The following is an 18,646-nucleotide window of genomic DNA, read 5'->3' on the forward strand; positions in this document are numbered from 1 at the left end:
TACCCTAGAACTTAAAGCTAATAAAAAAAGAACAAACAGAAAACAAAACAATATTTCAGAAAAAAAAATAGCGATAGCAATTAGGAAGAAGGCTAGTAACTCAAGGCTACAGTCCCTGGCTTTGGTTTTGCTTTGACCATTCTGTAAATATGTATGTACACAGCATGCTTGCATGTACTGCATCTGGTGTAATACTAAGACAATGAAATTAAATGTGACTGGAGATTAAATAGCAGAGCCACCTTAGTTTATGACATTATTTGGATATAATCACTATAATCACTATGAACATATCTGTTTCCTAGTAAACAGAACTTATCTGTTTAAAAGGTAGACATGCAATTTAGGGGATAATTCTTTCTGAAAACATCTCTATTAATGCCATGCCTTCTTTTCTTCTCCTCTGCAAAACGTTTTCGACTTGTGTTTTATTTAAATTTCAGACCACAATAGTAGGGCAGATCACATAGTAATTTATATCTCCACAATGAGAAAATATCTTACTTGATCAAATTTCTAATACTGAATGTTTAATTTTTAAATGTTCTTGTTTTTAATCTAAAAGGCCGAAGAAGACCTAATAAATCACATGAAATTTTAAAAGTGAAAGATAAAATGTATGCAGACAATATTATTCCATTTACTTCCATGCTAAACCCCTTACTTTATTACAGACTTAACTTTGGGGGGATAATCCTCTGGCCACTGGAGTCCAACTTTTTACCTTTGTCTTCCCACTACCTAAGCACAGCAGAAACTCTCTAATCGTCTTGTTATTCCAAACATCAGATGCAGTGCCTGGCACACAGTAGGCATTCAGTAGTTGTTTGTTCAATAAATAAATGAGAATCTTTTGAAGCCACACAAATGAACTAATATCTTTTGAGGATGAATGATAAAAAGCATTTGCATCAGAGAATAAAGTAATCTTTGAAGCTGAATCTCTCTAAGAGTCTAAAAATTCAAAGGCTCTTCTACATGACCATGACAGTTTATTTTATATCAATACTACTTTGAAACAATGACTTCATTTTATCTAGCTTTTTTATTTTCCTCAATCATAATCAGAAAAGGCTAATAAAGTGGTCATGTTTATATAATATTGCAAACTAAAGTCTATTGCAAACTGGTGAAAACAACTTGTCACAACTGACAAATAATGTGAGCCTTATTCTCACATACCCTGTTATTCACAATAATTAACAGAAAAACTGGTTCAAAGATCTAATTTTGTATTAATTCTAAGTGCAGTATAAGCGATTTACTTTTTTACTATTCCATAATAATATTCATAGAATTAAAACAAAACAAGTACTTTGACTCTCTCAGAAGAAAAATATTATTCCCATAAGTTTTAAATAGTCCTTTCATGACACAAAAGTATCCACTTTTTGCTTATTTGTGGAGTAAAATACATTTCCTATATTTTTATATAACTATACAGCTGATGTCCTTTCTCATTTTTTTAAATTTATTTTAATTTTTTTTTTTTTTTTTGAGATGGAGTCTCACTCTGTCACCCAGGCTGGAGTACAGCGGCAAGATCTCAGCTCACTGCAACCTCTGCCTCCTAGATTCAAGCAATTCTTCTGCCTCAGCCTCCTGAGTAGCTGAGGTTACAGGCGCCCGCCACAATGTACAGCTAATTTTTATATTTTTAGTAGAGATGGGGTTTCACCATGTTGGCCAGGCTGGTCTCAAACTCCTAACCTCAAGTGATCCACCTGCCTTGGCCTCCCAACATGCTGGGATTACAGGCATGAGCCACCACTCCTCACCCGCTTTTCTCATTTTTAAAAGCTTGTATCCTTCAACATTTTTCTCTATATTCTGTGAATTTGTCAGGTTTTTTTTTTTTTCAATTGGAGTACCAATAAATGCCAAGGTTAGCCAGTGAAAGCCTGGGCATTATAGGATGTCACTAAATTGATTTCTTGACCCTTTGCCTTACAACACCTTCAACATCAGAGAAGTAGGGATTCAGTCAGAAACTCCTCAACACTTAGTATTACTAGAATTATGTTACCAATTACAATTTGTTCATCACTCCTTGAGTGTGATCTCTTGTGAGCCCTGTAAAGAATTAAACAAAAAGTGATGAAGGTTTTAATTCCACCGTGGGTCTGCTTGCCATCACTATATTTCTAGATCTCATTATACACATTCATACATTTATACACCATTCATTCCCAGCATTTCCCACATGCTTACTTTTAATGGTGTGATAATCTGATTAATGGCTTTCTAGCCCATTAGAAAACCCATTGAAACTTTTTCGGTAAAGAGCTAAAATTAAATATTTTAGGCTTTGTGCACCAAAAGTTATTTGATGTAACTACTCAAGTTGGACATTATAACATGAAAACCATCATAGGCAATATGTAAAAGAATAAGGATGGCGGCCGGGCGCGGTGGCTCACGCTTGTAATCCCAGTACTTTGGGAGGCCGAGGCGGGCGAATCACGAGGTCAGGAGATCGAGACCACGGTGAAACCCCGTCTCTACTAAAAATACAAAAAAAAGTAGCCGGGCATGCTGGCGGGCGCCTGTAGTCCCAGCTACTTGGAGAGGCTGAGGCAGGAGAATGGCGTGAACCCGTGAGGCGGAGCTTGCAGTGAGCCGAGATTGCGCCACTGAACTCCAGCCTGGGTGACAGAGCGAGACTCCGTCTCAAAAAAAAAAAAAAAAAAAAAAAAAAAAAAGAATAAGGATGGCTACGTTCTGATAAAATTTTACTTCGGTGTCTGTACACCTAAATTAAATTCACATAATTGTTTACATGACACAAAATTCTAGTCTTCTTTTGGTGCTTTTCAGTCTTAGCTTGAGGGTTGTACAAAAACCAGTAGGAGGTAGGTTCAGCTTGCAGATCGTGGTTTGCTGACCCCTGCATTAGACTTTCAGACCCATAAAAAGAGATTCTGTGTCTTATCTTAATTTGCCAACATAGGTCCAGGCCTTAGACAATGCTCTATACATTGTACATGCTCAACACATGCTTAGAGGATGAATCACTGCTAAATAATGTATGGTTCTCTTAATACCATGGTTACCTTGTTTGTGTGTGAATGATTTTTTTGCTCTCTCTCTCTCTCTCTACCCCCCCTCCCTCCCTCCCTCTCCTCTCTCTGCCTTTCTCTCTTTCTCTCTAAGATTCCAGTGAAGTCAGAACATGGTAGCCTTAGGGAGTTATTCTATTCTTAAAGGGTTATTCTTACTTTAAAGGGTAAGTTATTTCTATTAAGTTGTGGATATTTAGAAAGAGACTTAAGTTTTCAAAGAAGAGCTCAGTTAAATAACTCAAATGGTACAATGAACGGAATGATTATGTCCCTCCAAAATTCACATGTTGACAGTCTAATCCCCAAGGTAATGGGATTACGAAGTAAGATTTTGGGGAGGTGCTTAGGTCATGAGAGTGAAGCCCTCACAAATGGGATTAGTGCCTTTATAAAGGAAACAGACAGCTCTCTTGTCCCTTCTACCACCTGAGGAAGCAAGGAGAAGGCACTGTCTAAGAGCCAGAGTATGAGCCCTCACCAGACACCCACCCTGCCAGTGCCTGGATATTGGACATCCCAGCTTCCAGAACTGGACAATAAATTTCTGTTTAGATTATAAGCTACCCATCTTAGTGTATGTTTTATAGCAGCCTGAGCAGACTAAGACAAATGGTAATAAGCCACATAGCACATTATCAAAATTGTCACTGCTACCTTCCTGGAGCAGCCTGAGTGCAATAGTCAACAGTCTCCTAAGATTGAGAAAAACATATCTTTGGCTCTCTGGACCTGATCTACTTTGTTCTGGTGCCAACTACCAACTTTTCCATTAAATTCTAGTGCTGTGCCTGAGCCCAGCGCCAATGTAGCATTGTGTCCTTCTGCATATGCAAGGCTTGGCTGTGGTCTTCAGCTTTATTCTGAAGTGAGTGATGGGGTACAGCCCCGAGCTAGGTCCAGGGCTACTGTCACTCCTACCAGAGCAGATTTATTGCTGCGTACCTCCACAATCCTTAAAATCACATAGTCATTTTCACCCTACGCAGTTGTCACCAGCCCTTGTCACAGCTAAAATGCCTACAAAATGACATACCAGCAGCAAAGGATAACTCTGTGAGACCTACTCTATGGATCTATGCAAACCTATATAGTTTAAATTGTCCTTTAGGGGAGCATAAGATGTTGCAGAAACCAAGTACAAATTCTATAACCAATAATATTTTGAAAAACAATGTTATTCTTATTCACTTTGTATCACTTTCACATAAAAAGAAAAAATCAAAACAAAGAGAGAGTTAAAATGGAGCAATAGTATTTTATAGCTAGTAAGCTGCATGTTTTCTTGTGCATGACTCTAAAAGCAGTAAAAGGATGCCTTGCTAAAAAACATGATTGATATAAATTTTCTAACTTTTCAGCCACACGCTGTTGAAAATATTTCTACCAACGAACTCAAAACAATCTTATAAATTATCTACATTCCTTCATGAACCATCATTTACAAGTTACAATTAAGCCTTTTCTTCTTTTGAAACTGTCTTTATAAATATTACCCTGGGAATTTTATACATGGGGTTTGGTCCTACCTTCAGATTAGAGAAACTGTATTTTGAGTTCTGAGTAGAAGGCAGAGAGGAACTCGCTAACATGTTCATAGGATTTGGGAGGAAAAAAAGTCTAGAAGCTTTCACAGTGGTGCTAGAAGAAGCTTAAAGGAGTGTATTCCTTCCCTGTGTCAAGAATGTGTTCTCTATTCACCAAAGTAAATAAATAACTGCATAGGTATAAATTAAAATAGATAGATCAATACATAACATTTTTTAGAACCAGAAAAATCAGCATCCATCAAGCTGAGAGTCCCCATACAATATCATACTGTGGGGTGTGCTATACTGAGGAAACCAAGGAAAGAATGTTAAAGGCTTGACTGGAATAAAATCAGATCCTAAGAATAAGGCTGGCAAAAAAGACAGAGTTCAGAGCCCAGCAGCTACGTACACCTGAAAGGATTCAACAGGTCCCAGGAAGGTGTCTGCACCTCTGCCCTGACTCCTCCAATGCTCTGGTTTATACCACCTCAAAGCGGAGGTGGGGTCCTACTACCTGGGGTCCTATCACCTATTGTAGGACCCCAGGCCGACCCTCCTGCTTGCCCACATGGTGCCTGTGGTGCCTACTTGGACTTAAAGAACAAAACTTGGAAGCATTTAAAGGATAAGAGAAATGCTTGAGAGTCACTGCAGTGAGTCAGCACATTAATGCTGACTCCACAGTTATCTGGATTAGAGCCGGCCTTGTCTGTGACCTGGACTCTCACTTTGCCCAGTCCCAAGTGCTTGCAGAATGGCTGGCTGGCCGGAGCCCCTGCCAATTTGTTCTTCTGGCTTGCATTTCATTATTTAACATAAACCAGGAGTCAGTACTAAACCAGCCTTCTAGTTCTCATATCTTTCATCATCCCAGAAATTGACAAAAACTGACAGAGTTGAGAGGATGTCTGATTTCACCTGCCAAATATTTCCTAACTTATACTCTATAGCAAAAAAAAAAAAAAATGACAATTTCAAAGTATTTTCAAAGCAGAAGATTTTAATGTATTGTTATTCTTGAGGATAAACCTTTCAGGATATTATCTTCCAGAATTTCTGATGTAACAGGAAAGAGTAAGATCAGTATCTGAAGCAGTTTCCACAGATAAGACTAGATCATTATATTTTTTAAAGATATGTACATGGACATCGGCTTGTTCTGGGCTCTCGTATATATTTACTAGAGTGTCAGACACCTACCAAGTGCTTAATAAGTATGAATTCTTAGCTTTTCCTTCAGGGTTTTGGGTAAGCCTTTACAATTTCCAAGTCAAAGTCAGCAAAACGTTATATATCAAACAAAAGAAACCACCTCACCTACAACAATGGGCCTGAGACTCAGCAGGATGAGAAATATCTTTTTATGAATACGGTTTTTAAAATATGGAGCCACCCCACATAATAAACAGCAGGACAGGTCGCGTATTAGACAGCAATGAATGCCAGTGGGTGGTTTTGGCGTCTCTTTTGAACACAGTGGGCCATAGCCATGGTCCTCATTTCTTTCTAATTCGCATATGTGACATCTGGACCTCTCTATTAGCCTGACTCAGCACTTTGTGCAGGAACCACAGATTTAAAGAGACCTTGGTATGTATTCATAAGGCTGAACTGAGGATCACATCTGCGCAACTCCACCAGCCCTTTGCTCAAAGTCTCTCCAGGATCGATGATTAAGGAAAGCAAGATGATTGACAGGCAGTACTAAAAGGATTAGCAAATCACAGCTCCCTTCTCACCACCCCACTGTCTGTCCATCTCTGGTATCCATTCCTTCCCCTCACCTCCCAACTAACAGGTTCTGTGTTTCTTCCCCTAGAGAAGATGATGAAAGCAAGAGATCAGGTATTCAAAATTGCCATGAAGGCTCTCTCTTCCTTCTCATGCCATCCCTGGCATCTTGTCAGTTGGCTTCCAAGTTTCAACATTCACTTTGTAAAATGAATTAATTTATATGAAATTTGCTGATAGATGCAGGCTCAGCACTCTCAACACTAGAAAATGACAAATCTTCCTGATGGAATTTGTCTTTTAATTGTCTTCCCTTGGAGAATACATATTTTCACTCTCCCTATTGCTACCATGGGTACTGCATTTGTCTTGATCAGCATAGTAACATAAAGAGGCCATAGAGAAGGCATATGGCTGGCTGCACTTTTCATTTCCTGGTTCTCTGTTGACAGTATTGCTTATTTCCAGATGGATAAATAGTTTGCACCTTAATGTAATCAAAGACAAAAAAAGATGCCACTTGAAAAACATTTGGGAAAAGAGAAAAGAAGGGGAAAATAGGCTTCTGAGGCAGTATCTATAATGTGGTACTGAATTTCACTCTGTCTTCACAAACAATAAACCTCATGTTTTATAACATTTTACTGAAGCCTTATTTTCTAATAAATCCCCTTTTGTTTTGATTCTTGTTGCTGTATAATAAGCAAAAAAGAAAAGAACAATGGCTGGAAATTCTGTCTGTGTGATTTGAAGTGCTCTCACTTGCATGCTGAGAAGTGTTATAACGAATATTTTTGGCATCAGCTGATGATAGCAGCTTGGTACTAGCAGCACTTGATTCAGAATGTCATATGATACAATAATACAAAAATTGAGTGCACAGAGGGGGAAAAATCGTGCAACCTGTCATAGGTACAGCAATATTCCATGAGTATTCGGGGCTGGAGAGGTAGAAGTAGAAACCTGAAATATGAAATATGAAAAAAATGAACAAACACTTAACATCCACAAATACCAAGCAAAAATTAACAAATGAAACATAGCAGTTGTTATGCAATCAGAATACAAGAGGCTTCTCTAGTCAAAATCTTATGGCATAAATCTATGAATGATCTGCTACAACTAAAGTACTCAAGTCAATGGGAAAACATATTTATTCAAATAAAATGTCTTTTCTATGACTTTTTAACAATTAATTTTCTTAAAATAACAGGCCTTGCATCCATTGCTTAATCTTCATCTTCCACTGTTTTTTTCTAGAAGACTGTTTTTGGTCCAAAAAAAAAAAAAAAACACACACACACATCCTGAATGATTAGGAAAACTACTAGGACTGCTTTATTAAAAAAATATATTTAATATTAGCAAGGAATTTATTTCATGTTATCTCTAAAAATAAATACATTCTAAATATTAACTCCAGGGGCATTCTTTTAACCCCATGGCATCCCCTTGGCTTGAACTCTGTCACTTGTGTTTGAATATTTAAGTGGTTGCTGGGACTAGATTGTCAATTTCTGTTTGCCCTCCCCTCCTTTCTTACTTCCACTATTTCTCCAGTGGTCAAAATAGCTATTTCCTTCTGATAATATTAGTGAAATTTTTCTAGTTTCACTTTTCCCTAGTCTATATAGTTAGACTGCCATTGTCCAAGTTCTGGCTCCCTCAGAACCATCTGTGTGACCTTTATCAAAAGATGGCTCTCTAAGAGCCTCAGTTTCCTGATCTACCTCCTGAGGTTACCATGAGGACTACATGAGTTACAACAGCACTTAGAACAATGTCTGGCACGGAGTAAGCTCTGTGTTAATGTTCTCAACTTGAAAATTGAAGTGATTTCATTGTGAATGCTATTATTCAAAATATTTTAAAATATCTACTTTGATTTTTCTCCCATCAGTTTATGGATTAGTTTAGTTTAAGTAATTGGTATGATTATTTTAAGTTGGCCACCCATAGGAGTTTAAAACCAGAAAGAACCATAAAAATCATGTTGTCCAACTTCTACAGGAGGTTCTTCATCATTATGATTATCACCAGGCATTTTTTACTCAGCTAGTTATACTTCTCACGGATTCTGGTGCCACTGGAGTGCATTTTTATCTAAGCTTGGGGCACGGAGATGTTCTCAACAGTATCTAAAAATTCACTTTCGTCTCTGTCCCTCTCATCAACATCTTCTGAACAGTGAGGATCTTCACTCCACCATGCACTGTGATTATCTAATGGTTTGTGGTGTAGGCAAAGAGGATTCCTAGTTACTCTAGACTTTTCCTTGCCCCTTAGCAGCCTTAATTTTTTTCTTGTCCTTTGACTTGTACAGTACGGTGTAGTTTGTGATACCTTTGCACAATTATTACACAATGGATCCTAAAACCAACTTTCTAAAGGTCAGTGAAGCAGGCATAATTATTCCCTCATTCTCCCTCAGGGCACTGAGAATCAAAGGCTAGGATCTTGCCTGAGATTACAGAATTAGAAGTACCAGAGAGAAACATAAAGTCCAAGTCTTAGGATTTTCTCTCCAAAGATTTTTTCACAGCACCACACTCCTTCTCCCCAAAACACATTGCTTCATACAACCATATTAGTAGAAGCAAATACCTCAGCAATGGGCAGAGACCAAGAAAATGACAGAAACGATAAAATAATGTCTGAATGGGCAGTAAAATATTTACACCATTCAGCAGCTCTGGGTCAAGTTCACACTGAGGCCATCCAGATGATGCAGAGATTGAGAAAATAGATTCCTGAGTTCCCTATCCATCCAAAATGGAGATGAAAAATAAAGTCCCTTTGAACTATAGAAGAAAAAAACAGAAGAATTGGCCTCAGTCATGTTGCTCCTTAATGTTGGTTATGTAGGACCGAGTTTGCATTGTCAGGACCACTGTTGCTGTTCCTTTTGGAAGGTTAGAAAACCATTGTTATTTAAGTAAGGTAAGTATATTTCAACTCTACAATTAAAAGTTTTTCATCCCCTTCAGATATTTAGGTAAAATGAAGTTAGTGTGACATTTCTCATCATGTCTCCCAGGCCCACAACGACAACAGATGGTCTCTGAGTTCTAGAGATCTCTTTGTGTTCTATATTAAAATGTTTTCCAATAGATTGACATAGTGTAGGAGTCTGGCTCTTCATTAAAAAATTGTTTCTTAGGTTTTCTGCAAATTCTTCTGGAAAGTATAAGATTTTGAGTTGTCGTGGTTTGCAGCTTGGTGCACAAAACCCCTCTGCACACCGTATTGGAATCACTTTGCATTTTGGGGGTGGTCTGCAGAATAGGGCAATGGACTTATGGACACTTGATTGGCCTTGATAATCCCTGATGTACTGCAAGGCAATTAGCAACTAAATTTTTGCCAAGTGCACTTAAGAGTAATAAGAAAAATTAAAATGTCATCGAAATGCTAACCACAGATTCAACTAAAACTGAACCAAAGAATGGCATCTTTAGTCTTGAGCTTGAAGACCTAAATCATACAACTATAGAAGCACAATTGTGCATCCATAGTGCTCCATCTCTCCTTCCAAACCACTTCCCCCAGAAAAGCAGCTTTGGAGACTGTCTTTACTTCAGTTAGATGCTAAAGCTCAAGAAATGTGAAACAACCCAGGGAAACTAGAATTCAGCAGCAGTGCTAAGACAAAATTAAGTGCACTCCTTTCAGCTATTCATGAAATCCTCATAAAGAGGCCAAATTATTGCATTCTATCACGGAGAGAACATAGCTGAAATAATTTACATGTTCCCATTTTAGTGTAGTAAATCACCCCAGCATAAAAATCACACAAATATAGCAGAAGTTATCTTACCCATGATCTACCTACTAGAATCATTTAATCAACAACAACAACAAAAAAAAGTAACTTTACAGTGGAATAACATGACTATGCTAGCTCAGACAGGTGCTCAAAGTCAACATCAATGGTGATAAGTCATACTGATAGTATTGGTAGATAACCTTCATATGATGGGAGAAGGTGGCATTTTACCTCGGATTTTCCTCCCCCCAGAACCCATAATACTCTTCTAAACATGAAGAAAATATCAGACAAATTCAAATTGAGGAACATTCTACAAAATACTTGAACCAAAGCTCTTCAAACTGTTCAGGCCATTAAAAACAGGGAAAGTGTGCAAAGTTGTCACAGTCTAGAGGACCCCTAAAAAGACAGACAACTCAATGTAACACGGTATCTTATAGGGGATCCTGGAACGGGAAAAGGACATTAGGTAGAAACTAATGAAATCCTAGTAAATTGTGGGCTTTAGTTAGTAATAATGTATCAATATTGATTCATTAGTAGTTATGACAAACGCAGCATACTTACATAAGAGGCTATGTAAGAGGAAGCTGGGTGTGGGATATAATGAGAACTCTGTACTTTCTCTGCAACTTTTCTGTAAACCTAAAACTATTCTGAAATAAAAGGTTTATTACAAATAAAAAAGGGCATAGGGGTTCATGCTTATAATCCCAGCACTTTGGGAGGCTGAGGCGGGAGGATTGCTTTAGCCCAGGAGTTTGAGACCAGTCTGGGCAATACGGCAAGATCCTACCTCTATAAAAAAAAAAAAAGAATCAAAAAATTAGCAGGGCATGGTGGTGTGCATCTGCAGTCCCACCTACTTGGGAAGCTGAGGTGGGAGGATGGCTTGATCCCAGGAAGTCACTAATGACTGCATTATTAAATGAACCGAAACTATTTTTTATCTCTTCTGTTTTACAGATCAATGTGATGGTGCCCGTGGAAAGCTGGCCACAGTGGCTGGGATGCCCTCACAGAATGTCCATGCAGGGAAGTTCGCGTCTCAACAACACATGGCCGTAATTTTGTTTATACGCATTGTACTGTTGCAGCGTAAGAATTTTTGAAATCACAAGTATAATTGCAAAAGACAGTTATTTCTATGAAAAATAGATTGGATAATTTGGCAAAATCTGGTAGAGGCAAATGTCTAAGAGTATTTATTTAAGTATATGTGTTCTCATGCCATAAATGATTGAGGAAAGAAAAAAGTCATGAAAATCAAGAAGGATGCTGCACTCAGCTTGCTTATGTTCTTCAAGTTCTGCTCCACTTAAAAACACCAAAATTAGAAATCATAGATCGTGGGTGTGATTTCTGCAGAAACTCAGATCAGTTCAACCCTAATCAAAGAACACTCGGTGGAGCTATCTCAAAGTACTGATGAATGAGCATTTATATACTTAATATAAAATAAAATGTTCAAGGCATGTGTGGATCATTTTTAATGTTTTACTCTCTATTTTTGTTAATTTATCTTTTCAGTTGCTCCTGATCCCAAATGACTAACGAAGACATTCTATTGAAGGTGATTTTTCATTTTACCTTTTATGTGTTAGTATTTTACAGTATGTCTTTTACCATATTTCCTTTATTTGGTAAGTTCCGGTTTTTATTTTGCACTGTTTTATAATAAATGTGTTGTGCACTTCTGTCACCTTTTTTCCCTGGCAGACTCTAGACACAAGAGTGATTGCCTAATTATACTGTGCTGCTTATAAGAAGCAAATTAGTTAAGTGGCTTCTTAGATGAACAGTGCAAAGTGCCACGTGAAAGCTAGAGGAAAAATATCCCCAAGAACAAAAGAGCTTTAAAATATTGTTTTATTTTTTAAAAATCCAATGTCTGAGAAAACATCATTTCTTCAAAATTAAGTGACTCTATTTTCTAAGAACTCTTAAGTAGGAGCGAAGATGAGAACTGAATAAATGTGATGTGCTTCTCTCTTGGCCTCTAGGTAATAAATTCTGCACTAGACAGATTACATTAGATGTGAATCTGTTTCTTATTTTATGCTGAGAGCAAGATCACTAAGACATACTTTACCTTCCTTAACAGAATCTATCTTTCTCAATGATGGTGATAAAGCAGTTTTTTCTACATTGGTCGAAAACTCATTCTAATCGAAGTTGAATAGTTCCGAGCTGTTAGAATTTTCTAAGCAAAAGAACAGCAAGATGCTCCACGGATACAACGAATGAAATTCAATGGTTATTTACAAATTCAGCTGTTCACCAAAAACGAAAAGCTTCTTAAAAAATTAGGGTGGTTGAGTCTGAAGTATGGTTTGGAGAAGTGATTTTTTAAATAGTGTATTTATAAAAATATACTTGAGAAACCAATCCAGGGGAGTCAAAATGGATGCAACCAAATCTTAAGAGCGTAAAGCAGTGCAAACAGTCCAAAAGCAGTGCTTCTTAGGATTAAGCCATGTGCACATTTAAAGGTTAGGAGAATTTCAGCGTGTGGCTTGGCCGGACCTTTTCTGTTTCCATTATGATCGTACTATTGTCAGAAATCCCAGCTAGCAAGCAGGCAAGAGATCAAGAGGAAAATCAAGCAGGAGTAGAACCACTGGGGCTGCCTGAATTTCTACCTGCACCTTTCCCGATTTAGGCAAGCGGACTTGGCTGGACAGCGGGAGGTGGAGAGGGAAAGGGATGGTGGCAGAAGGAAGGAGGAGGCCCCGGAAGCGAGGTCTCAGGATAGCATAGGCTCCCTGTTTCTTTTCCTTTCTTTGCTTCCTACAAGCATTAACCTTGAGACTAAAAGCACAATATGAGGAAATAAGCAAACAAGATGAGGCGCAGCACAGAAGAAATTCTCTAGGCCCTAGGAGGGTTAGACTTTTAAGAACACATCAACTTGGGTAACACAAAATATGAGTAAAAACAAATATGAGAGAAAAACATATATGTAAACTAAACACAAAAATTGAATTGAACCATTAAAAGTTCGCTGATCTTATCCCTAAACAAACTTCTGGGATATGTGTATTTCAGCATTCGTGTGTTTGAAATTAAATTTTATTTAACTTATTTTTTTTTTTTTTTTTTTTGAGACAGAGTCTGGCTCTGTCACCCAGGCTGGAGTGCAGTGGCGCAATCTCGGCTGACTGCAAGCTCCGCCTCCCAGGTTCACACCATTCTCCTGCCTCAGCCTCTCCGAGTAGCTGGGACTACAGGCGCCCGCCAGCATGCCTGGCTACTTTTTTTTGTATTTTTAGTAGAGACGGGGTTTCACCGTGGTCTCGATCTCCTGACCTCATGATCCGCCCGCCTCGGCCTCCCAAAGTGCTGGGATTACAAGCATGAGCCACCGCACCCGGCCTTAACTGATATTTTTAAGCTAACTGTTCTACCACCAAAATCAGTTTTAAAATACACTTCTAGTTTCTGCTACATTCTCATATAATTTAAAATCAGCTGTGTGAAGAAAATACAAACGTCATATTCAAAGCCTAGAATCAACTATATACCTAAAATATACCAGAACTGATTGTTTTATAAATGAGCAACAGTGAGCATTCTTCTCTTTAGAACCTGGCTCGTAACTCATCTCTCCCACCAACCTTCTTGTTGCTTCCTCAAATCTTCCCTTCTCTCCAGCTGAAAACTACAACATCATCATACATATCTGCCTTCTTCTCATGTTAAATGTAATCTATGCCTCGAGACTCTTACCTAATCCCTGCTGGACATTTCTAAACAAATGTCCATATGTACCCCTCAGCAAATTATTCAACATCTGAAAAGTGTCTTTCCCCAGATTTGACAGTCCTGTTGTATTCCCTAAAGAAGTTAACGACAACCTCATCCTCTCAGTTGCTCAAGAGCAAAACTTCTGTATAATCTTCTATAACCCTTTCTCCCTGACCCCTCACCTCTAATCAGTTACCAAAGTGTGCCCTATCTATCTCCGTATGGACTATAATTTACAACCCCATCAGATTTTAAGCTCTATCATAGTAAGAATATTAGATTTGTTTGAAATACTGTACCCATTACCCAGTACCATATCTGGCACAAGAAGATATACAGTGCATATTTGTTGACTAAAGTTATATAGTACTATATCCAAAGGCAATTATTTTAGTTGTTAGCCTTTTATATTTCACATAATCACACATGAGAGGATTTTCAGGGATCTTTTGCCCATCACAGAACACTGATCTAAATTTGCTTATATTCCTTGTTTTCCTGACTCCCCAAAGTCCTTACCAATATGGACACAGACACACACACACGAACACACACACACACATCTGTAACCTTAACAACATTTCAAATTGATAATCACTATATAGAAATTATTTTTAAAAGAAAAAGGCTATTAGGCTATTGTCTTTTTTTCATCTTCTAGGCTTTCCTCAAAATAAAGTGGAAAATTGGCAAGCAATGAGCCAGTTTGATAAAATGTAAACATCAAATGAAATAGATCAGGCCAAATGCTTTATTGAAATATTTAGTTTCATCCATCTACTTAATTGACAAAATTGGCCATATTGTTAAAAGTTTAATTTATCTCAGCCTTGCTGATATATCTATAATCAAAAGCAGCATTTTGGAACAGAATAGTTCCTTATACATATTTATATGGAGCTGACTTTTTAAAAAGAGTTTTCAACAAAATTTCACATAATGTAGTTAATGTATAATGACTAAGAAAAATGGGAAAACACAATTCAATTGACAGTTATGGATTTCCTACTTTGCAGACAATAAAACCTGCTAAGAGTATGTTGGAAACATCGAATAAAACATGGGCTCCTCAGCAATTGGGGTAGGTAGAGAAAAATGTAAATTAATAAAGGAGGTGGATTATAATCCATGACAAAGTGGAAAAACAGAAGGCTTTGACTTCAAGCTCCTGTCCTCTCACTCTTGCCCTCTCATATGGCTTTACCCATTCCCTCTTGAACTTGGACTTACCAGTCAGGACTTACTCCACCTCTGCATGCATGCAGATGAGCACACCTGAGGGGAAACAGGCAGCTCCACAAGCACACTTTTCTTCAATCTATGACGACTAACCTCAAGTGGGCCTTTAGTGCTGGAAGGCAATCTTACAGTATTCCCTGGAGATCATTCTATCTATAACTCCTTTCTTCTCAAATCTTCCAGTACTTCACGCACACACACACACACACACACACACACACACACTTTACTCTCAGATAATGGTTTTACTCTGCCTTCACTAAGAAAGAAAGGAAGTGTCATCGGAAGAACACATTCCCACCACCATATCTAACAGCCACCTGCCTTTGTGTCCAGACACTCTGTCTTCCTTTCTGCTACTTTTGTCAAAATGTCCAGACTTTTAGATAGGGCCGCCTCCTCCACCTGTACCCAGATCCTTCCTCACACTGCTTGTTCAAGAGCATTGCCTCAGCAGTTTTTCTCCTTGAGTATTCTTTGCTTTCTTACCAGCTTCAGGAGAATTCAAAAGGTTTTTAAAATACTATATCTAGCATATTGAATTGTTTTCTGCAGAGTGTTGAATGGAGTGCCAGTTAACTGTGTTGGAAATACATTAGTGGTTAATCCTCCGTTACATCTCACTTGATCCATCAGCAGCTTTTAATATAATTAATCTCCCCTCTTTATTAAAACACTCTTCCATGTGGCTTCAGGAATCACGCTTGCTTATTCCTCCCATCAGATGTTTTTCCAGGTTCTTCCTCAAATCCCTGTGCTGCAAACATCAGCCTGCCCAATGGTCCAGCTCCAAATCAGGCCTCGTCACTATCTACACTGATTTCCAGGTGAAGCCATGGACTCAGTTACTAACAACTCCCAAATTTACATCCCCAACCCTCACCCTGTGCCCCAAATTCCAGACTCAGAAATCCAACTGTCTGCCCACCACCTCCACTTGGATGTCTCTTAAAAGCTTCTTAAATTTTGCATGTCTGAACCCAGACATCTGCTCCCAACTGCCAGATATCTTCCCACAAACTCCCAAACTCAGTGAGTGATAACTGTCTCTGCCCAGTTGCTCAAGTCAAAATAACTCAAATGATCTTTGACTCCTGTCAAGTCTACTTCCAGCATATGTCCAGAATCTGACCTCTCTCTACTGCCTCCACCAAAACCACCCTCGTCCACCCAACCATTATCTTGTGCCTGCACAATCTCTAGTATTTCATTCTAAATCTGGCCCCTGCCATCTATTCCTACACAGTAGCCAGAGTGGTCCTTATAAAACGTAAGTTAGATCCTGCCACTCCTTCAGTGCCTGCCACTCCTTCACTGAAAACCCTTCAGTGTTTTCCTGTCCCCTAGGAGTTAAAGGCAAATCCCTCACTATGTCCTACAAAGCCCTAAATGAACTGCCTCCAGCAGAACATCCTGCGTCTCTGACATCATCTCCTACCACTTTCTCCCCGACTCACTCTGCTCCACCCAAAGTGGACTTCTTGATGTTACCCAAGCCAGGAATGCTCCCACCTTGGCATCTCTGCACTGGCTGCTCCCTTTGCCTGGACTGTCTTCCCCAGACACCTGTATGCTCTTTCTGCCACTCTTTCTGTCCTCTGGGCAAATGTCAGTGAGGATTTCCTTAACCATCCTACACAAAACAGCATCTGCTCCACAGTGACAGCACTTGCTCTCCTCCTTTTCTGTTTTATTTTCTTTATATAATTGATCACCATCTTAAACACTTTTTGTTGTTGTGCTTACTTTATGGTTATAAACACACCATGAGGATGGGGATTTGACCATTTTTTTCAGTTCTGTTTCACAGATTTCAAAACTATAAATAAAAGGAAATCAATAAAGAATTGTCAAATGAATAATTGAGTGGAAATTTTAAAAAGATATTTATATGAACAATAAAATCTAACATTTATTGGGTGTTTGCCATCTATCAGGTTCATTCAGTATTTTGCAGGTACTGTCTACTGAACCTTCACAATTATCTTTGAGGTAGGTTCTTTTAAACCCCAATTTTACAAATAAGAAAGTTAGGGCTAACAGAAATCAAATAACTCACCAAATGTCCCACAGCTATAACAAGTATGTGGTAGACTTGAGACAGACACTCAAGCCTGCTTCACTTCACATCCCATTGTTTTTCTGAATTGATTCCATGTATCTTATGGTTGTGTCACTGCCACGAACGTAGATAATGACCTTAGTGTACATTAAACACTTAATAAGCATCTGCAATTAGTGTCTTTAAAATTCAAACTGCACACAGTAGGTAAAACACTGAATGATAACTTACTAGATTCAAAAAGCTGTGTAGCTTGCTAAGCAACAAATTTACCAACAGCGATTTTAGACATTTAGTGTATTCACTGCTAAATGGATGCTGTGACTTTGGAATTAGCTTATCTTCAATTTAGCCCTCAAAAGTTGGTTGGTGTTTATTGATGCAAATGTTCGAGTTATTAAAATCAGTTTGCCAAGTCACTACTGAACCCAAATCATCATCATCATCATCATCATCATCATCATCATATTGCACAAACAAGAAAAATCTATTACATTATTTTCTCTAATGATAAATAGCAAGGTATACACCTTGCTTTCTTCTCTGAAACCCAGTCCCTAGAGTCCTGTCTTCCTACTGAACCCCATGAACTTCTTGCTTAAAGGAAGCAGCTACCCTGAGATGCTACTTGGTTCAATACCTACTCTATTTTGGAATTGTCTTCCTGCCTAGATTCCTGTTGCTACTCTGATCCTGAATTCAGCCCTCCTATGTCCAATACTGTTAACCCTACGTTCTACCAGCTCCTGATTCTTCCCTAACATGGGTTCTCTATTCAAGCCTAAATACATTGAAATTGTACTTTCAAATTTTGCAGAATCACCATTACTCAGTCAGATAGGCTTAAGAAGTAAGAAAAAGGAATCGGTGGTCCCAACCAGCCTTCAAGAGGGACTCCAGTGATTCTCACTTCTGGATATTCACATTCTTTTATGGGCCCCTCCCATATCAAATAGGATAACTTGTGTAGATGAGGTTAGGCCATAGAAGACACTGGGCTATCTGCCTTGCACTTAGATTATTCTCTCTGGAGGAAGCCAGTGATCATGTCATGAGGACACAAAAGCAGCCCTATGAAGTCTACTTAGCGAAGAACTGAGGCCTCCTGCCAACAGCCAGCACCAACTTGCTATCCAAGTGCTGGCACCATCTTAGAAGTGGGTGCTCCAGCTTCAGTCAACCTTCAGGTGACTGTGCCTTCAGCCGGCACTCTAACCACAACCTCACAAAAGACTGAGCCTGAACCATCCAGCTAAGACATTCCTGAATTCCTGACCCACAGAAATTGTGTGAAATGATAAATGTCTACTCCTGTTTGAAACTACTGAGTTTTGGGGAAATTTATTATGCAGCAAAAAATAACTAAAACAGTGTGCATACAATATCCATTTGTAAGGAAAGTAAACCTGAAAAGTCATGAGTCCTGTGACAAAGAAAACTGTGTAGAAATTCAACTCAGCATTGAAAATGTATTGGTTATATAAAACAGATAAAACAATGATTTTGT

At 38.5% G+C, this 18,646-nt stretch overlaps 1 protein-coding gene across 9 annotated transcripts in view; it reads right to left on the minus strand.

Annotated features, from left to right (window-relative positions):
* FGF14 (fibroblast growth factor 14) overlaps positions 1-18,646 on the minus strand; it is a 693,748-nt gene that overhangs the window by 571,681 nt on the left and 103,421 nt on the right. For 5 of the 9 annotated variants that reach the window (XM_058438052.1, XM_058438048.1, XM_058438053.1 and 2 more), the window contains one exon: positions 2,027-2,073. The exons of the other annotated variants lie outside the window; for them this stretch is intronic. Coding sequence is in view for 3 of the 5 variants with exons in the window: in XM_058438048.1 (XP_058294031.1) it covers positions 2,027-2,073 (47 nt within the window). In the remaining 2 variants the exon portion in view is untranslated. The remainder of the gene's footprint in view (positions 1-2,026; positions 2,074-18,646) is intronic. 9 annotated transcript variants of the gene reach the window in all.

Source organism: Hylobates moloch, unplaced genomic scaffold (genome assembly GCF_009828535.3).
Source record: "Hylobates moloch isolate HMO894 unplaced genomic scaffold, HMol_V3 SCAFFOLD_4, whole genome shotgun sequence".
Lineage (NCBI taxonomy): Eukaryota > Metazoa > Chordata > Mammalia > Primates > Hylobatidae > Hylobates > Hylobates moloch.